The 6,000-nt window shown below is 33.3% G+C and overlaps 1 protein-coding gene across 2 annotated transcripts in view; it reads right to left on the bottom strand.

The window, feature by feature from the left end:
• SLC6A15 (solute carrier family 6 member 15) overlaps positions 1-6,000 on the bottom strand; it is a 45,479-nt gene that overhangs the window by 24,249 nt on the left and 15,230 nt on the right. For both annotated transcript variants that reach the window (XM_079938275.1, XM_079938274.1), the window contains exon 2: positions 1,129-1,595. In XM_079938275.1, coding sequence (XP_079794401.1) covers positions 1,129-1,417 — 289 coding nt within the window. In that variant the 5' untranslated portion in view covers positions 1,418-1,595. The remainder of the gene's footprint in view (positions 1-1,128; positions 1,596-6,000) is intronic.

The raw sequence follows: 6,000 nt of genomic DNA, 5'->3' as shown, positions 1-6,000 counted from the left end.
TTAGCTTTTTATCTATTAGTGACTGAAAAGAAACCATTTCATATATGAATGGTTTTATTATTTCATCTGATATATAGGTTGTAACTACATCAAAAATAAAATAAAACCATGTTTTTTTTCCAGTCAGCAAAACTATCACAAACTGGAATCAAAGACCAAAATATTCAGTCTTTCCTTTATGTGCTGAAATGCTGCTTACAGAATATTTAGTGTTTAATCACACTTGTTTGAACAGCTTCCATATATGTATATGGTAAAGATAGTAATGGTAAAGAAAGTAAAGCTTAATATTAAAGTTATTTTAATTTAATAACCCAAATGTTAGTTAACTTAATGTTCAGTTTGACTTTGGTGTACTATTGAGCTTGTATCCTACATGAACAATGTACTCTCTTGTATATGGTTTTATTTTCTTGATTTTAAGATAATTTTCACTAAATAACACCTGGTAATTATATGCACAAATACAAAAAGCTAAATATCATGTTGATCTAGATAATATGTTTAAAATCAGGAATGGTAATTATCATCGTAAGGATGCTAATATCTGAGGATGAAGACTATCTGGCATTATATTAATTATCTGGTTAAATTCTTTCTACTAGGATATACAAAGTTCTGATCAGCATTTGAAGACTATAATCATTCTAAATGATATGAAATTTTTGCTTTTTTGAAGAGGGAAACAACTTAAAATTCAGAGTTAATAAATTGTGGACAGAAAATTCTCTCTTGTCTTGTTCACCAATATCGTCTCATATCAAAAACTTGAGGACTTTTCTCCAAAGTGAATAACTGATAGGCACAAGGGATGGAACACTGGTTAGAAAAGTCAGTAATTTAGAGATGTTAATAGCATCCACAGAAAGAATTTGAGAATTTATGACCTTAAGCAATCCTTGAGTGTTCATAGCAAGCCATCTGCTCCTATGGAAACCTAATCTGAAAACAGAGCTGAAATTCAGAGCTGAAATTACTTCCAGCAAAAGTGTCTCCCTAGTTTTACAGTGGAATTCATAGTTTCTAAAATAGTGAAACTACAGCAACAACAGGGGCTATTTGACATAATCAACTGCAATTTGCTCAGCAATGTATCACTCAAAAAAAAAGCAGAAAACAGAAACTTACCACCCCCATTCTTCTGACAGAGGTATGGGAATCTCCACACGTTCCCTAATCCTACAGAAAATCCAACCTGGGCCAGGATGTATTGTAGTTTACTGTTCCAAGCTGGTCTTTCATCTTCGACTTCAGATCCTTCTTCAACATCTGTGTCTTTCTCTTCTTGGACGTCAACAATTAGTTCACTTTTCTTAAAGGCATCATCAGCTGAGTCTTCATTGGAAAGAAGGTCTTTGACAGACTCAATAACCTCATCGTCTAATTCTCTTTTTACCACCTTGCTATTCTTAGGCATTGGAAAGTGCGGGCAGTGGTATTTTTTTTAATTCCCTTTTGGTAAGTTTGTTAATCCTTTTTAAAAATATGTTAGTTGATAGGAATAAAAGATGGAGGAGGATATCAAAGGAATCTTTGATTCAAGGTGATAAAGTCTTATGGATCCTGGATCTCTATGTCCAATATTCTGTGGGTACCTGTAAAATTTTAAGTTGAAAAACAATAATATTTAATAAGGAAAAATATTTAAAATACCAAAGACCCTTTCTTATTAATTTTTAAGATGCAAACTCTTTCTACAGAGTGTAAAACATATGACTGTCCTTGACCTTTCAGAGCTTATTATTTCCAGAAGTATAAGAATTGTAAAGTACACAAGGGCTTCACACACATTTTCTTTTAGCTAACTTCTTCTTTCTTGCAAAAATCTACTTTGATCTCAGATATACCCCACTGCATAATGTTGACTCGGTTCATTCGTAAGTAAGTAGAATTTTGAGACCCTTTTTCTTAATTCTTCCTTTTTCCCCTCTCTGACTAAAGTGCATCCCTTATTTTATTGCTTATAGAATTATATACACAATTGCATGCCATCCCTGTAAATTTGTCTTATACAGAATTTCATCTGTTGGCATGTTCATCTATTTATTCATTTGATATTAAGGGAAAAGACATTAAGGGATATATTGGGGGAGGGGAAATTTCGCCTCTTTCCCCTCTTAGTTCTTTTGGTTGGTGATTAAAATGACATAAGACAGATTCACAGGAGAAAAAAAGTTTATTATTTTCATACAGCAAATCCACATAAATATGAAGAATTCCAAAGGCAAGGTGAGATATATATATATTATTCTGGACTAAGAAGGAGGTAGGGATCTGAGGTTTTAAGGGGAAGTAAAAGAATTCAAAGGAAGATAAAAGGAGTTGTTTGGTAAACAAATGTTTGCGGGTCATCCAAAGACAATAGGACGCAGAGAGGACTTTGATCAAATGGGCTTGGCTAGGTTCCTTCCTGTCTACCACACCTAATACTTGACTATAGTTATCAGTGGTGATAGCTCCTTACTGGGACAGGCCTCCTATCTTAAATTCTTTTAGGCAGTAAGGGAGGAATTCAAAGGTTCTTCCTGAGTCTTTTGGGCTTTCATTTTTTCAGCTCAAAGTAATCTGCATGCTGGAGTGGCACATCTTGTGGCAACCTACCCTGAATCCCATCAGACACAAACATTAATGAAACATACAATATCTGCTTTTAACGAGCTTATATCTACTATAGAGAAAGGTGCATCCCAAATAACTGCACCACGCTGCACAATGTAAATGACCCAACATCCTTACAATAGGAGAGACCAGGAACGTTGGATACAAGTGAACTTAGAGTTGAGCAGAAATGGAGTGGGCCACAACAAACATAAGGAAAAACATAAACAGATTCAGGAAGTGGTAAAAATTTGTGATATTTGTGTGTACATTCTCTCAAACAACTCAAGAACAACACTGCCATCACCTTGGCATTTTCCCCTTTCTCCATTTCTGTTTGCATTATATCTCATCTCCTTTCTCTATTCAGATACAGACCAAGTAAGTACACACGGCATATCTACGAACCAATGAGACTATTCTTTTTTTTAATTGAAGTAGAGCTGATTTACAATATTGTTTTAGTTTTAGGTGTACAGCACAGTTGTTTGCTTTGTTTTGTTTTTGCAGATTATATTCCATTATGGGTTATTATAAGATATTGGGTGTAATTCCCTGTGCTATACAGTAAATCCTGATCGCTTATCTATTTTATGTATAGTAGTTTGTTAATCCCATATGCCTAATTTGTCCCTCCCCGACTCCCCTTTGGTAACCATAAGTTTGTTTTCTATGTTTGTGAGTTTGTTTCTCTTCTGTATTCATTTGTATTATTTTTCAGATTCCACATATAAGTCATATCATTTGGTGTTTGTCTTTCTCTGTCTGGCTTACTTGACTAAGCATAATATTCTCTAGGTCCATCCATGTTGCTGCAAATGGCAATATTTCATTCCTTTTTATAGCTGAGTAATATAGTGTGTGTGTGTGTGTGTGTGTGTGTGTGTGTGTGTGTGTGTATACCACATCTTCTTAAGCCAATTGTCTGTTGATGGGCACTTGGGTTTCTTCCATGTCTTGGCTACTGTAAATAGTACTGCTTTAAACATTGGGTTCATGTATCTTGTCAAAGTAGAGTTTTCCATTTTTCTGGATATATACCCAGGAGTAGAATTACTGGATCATATGTTAGCTCTATTTTTAGTTTTTTTAAGGAACGTCAATACTGTTTTCTACAGTGGCTGCACTAATTTACATCCCCACCAACAGAGTACAAGGGTTCCCTTTTTTTCCACATCCTCTGCAACATTTATTTGTAGACTTTTTGATAATAGCCATTGTGTCCAGTATGAAGTTGTCTATTTTAAAAAGTGACTAAACATATGAGAGCTTCTCCTCAAAATTGGATCAGGAAGCTTTAAAAATGATATCCCAAGAATTCTATCATTCACTGCTAGAAAAAAAATGGAATTCTTTGACGGAACTGCTGTTAGATTTACATTAAAAGTCAGAGAAAGAGTCTGTCATACTTTATCTTATAATCTTAATGAAAAAGACAGGGTGCTGGGTAACGCAATGAAAAGAAAAATTCTTTAACTTAACCATATAACTATTCATCATTTTTAGGTTTGTATGTGTTTCATTGTTTCCAAAATTAAAATATATACTCTAAGAAAATACACTCATTAAGATCTGGTGAAGATTAACAGGAAGACTGTGAAGGAAAGTCTGAAAGAGAAGCATTCCCAAAATATTCTGAATAGTAGACATATCTCTGGAATAACTGAAAAACTTCTCATGGTGACTATTTTGAAGAGGCCAACACGGGTTGGATACAGAAATAGTTTCATGCAGTTAGGGATTATGTATGTTTAATTTGTACTATTTCCCCCTAGAGCTCAGTAATTATTAGTTGAATAGATGAATAAATATAACCACTGAAAAACTGAAATAAGCTAATTTTCCAAATAGTTTTTGCTGGAAGAAAACAACCTGACATATAAGAAATTGTGATTTGTGAGACATGAATTATCTAAAGGTCTACATTTTTTGGATCATCTAATGATAAACTGTTTGCATAATAACTTTACTGATACATGGATAAGAGCATTTGTTTTAATCTGACAAGCTTGGAGTTATGCCATAGCTCTTTTACTTAGTTGTGTAACTTCTCATAGTTATATGACTCTTAACTTAGTTTCCTCAATAAACATTGGTCTGTTACTCCTTTTGCTTTTTTCCATGCAAATAGAAAGGTAAGGAATGTATTGAAGTTTAAAGATATTATTACAGTAAAATCACCCACCATTTCATGAAGAAAAAATTTAAAAGACAGTGTTATTCATGAGTCTCCCTCAAATTAATTATCTCAAAATTGTTGTATTTCTTCTACAGATTTCTAGTCTTTGCAGGAAAAAAATTAAAAATAACATCTTTGGCCACTGTTGCATATTTTTTACATATCCAATGAATAATCATACATAGGATATCTTTTGGCATAGTTTAGTTTAAAAATTCCTGTCAGACTACCCAAAGTTCACATTCTTATGAAAAAAAAAAATCAATGTCTAATGGAAACAAAATTTAAATGCAACTTTCTATTTTAAATGCCTAAAATGTACTTAACTACATATACAGATTTATAATGCAATAATCTTAGGCAACCTTTACAAAATTTAAAACTTAAAAAGTGATGCTAAATATGTATTTGCATGCATTTAGAGTTCCTTTTCTATTATAAGCAAAAAAAAAGAAATGATAGTACATTAATATTATCACAAGTAAAATCATTTACATTCTCTTATCTCACTTTGTTTCTCCCACCTCCTGCTCCTGTCTGGGATGGCTATAGGAAAATATTGGGCAGGGTTGCAGTAACATTGAAGTTTCCACAGTAACACGTAAGTCTTGGGGGAAAATGTATATCTCTTCTTCAATAGGCCATAAGCTCTACTTGGAGAATGACATTATCTTACCAATCTCACATTCTCAATGTTTAAATTTGTCTGTCAAATAAATGAACTGAAGTATGACAGAATAATATTGTATAATAACTACAAGTATTTTACATTATTACACGTTTGGTTGTTTTTTCGTTTTTTGCCTTTTACCCCAAGTCCCTATATTTACTGAGTCAGAGTCATATCTTTCTTATATAGCTGCTGCATATAGCCAAAAGATATAAATGCAGTTTCTGAGTGGATTTGTAAAAACCTAGTATATGAGACAATTTGAAAGCCAAATTAATTTCAAAATTTTCAAGATCCAACTTTTCTGAAAGAGAAATTTTTTAGGAATACCAAAAGCTTGCCTGAAGAACTTAGCCCGTAAAAGTATGCCATAAACAAAGATTTAAACGTGTAATCGACTATTGCCAAAAGTGTATTACTGTTACTACGAAGCAGGAATGTCCAGGGAGGATGTGAAGTAGTGGGTGATAAATTTTTCATATTCTACCGGTCACATGGGCAGTAGGATAATCAGAATCAATTAACTGCACAGTCCCTGCCAAGTTATCACCAT

Source organism: Stenella coeruleoalba (assembly GCF_951394435.1).
Source record: "Stenella coeruleoalba genome assembly, chromosome: 11".
Lineage (NCBI taxonomy): Eukaryota > Metazoa > Chordata > Mammalia > Artiodactyla > Delphinidae > Stenella > Stenella coeruleoalba.
The sequence above is the reverse complement of the archived record's forward strand: the minus strand, read 5'-3'. Positions and strand labels throughout refer to the sequence as shown.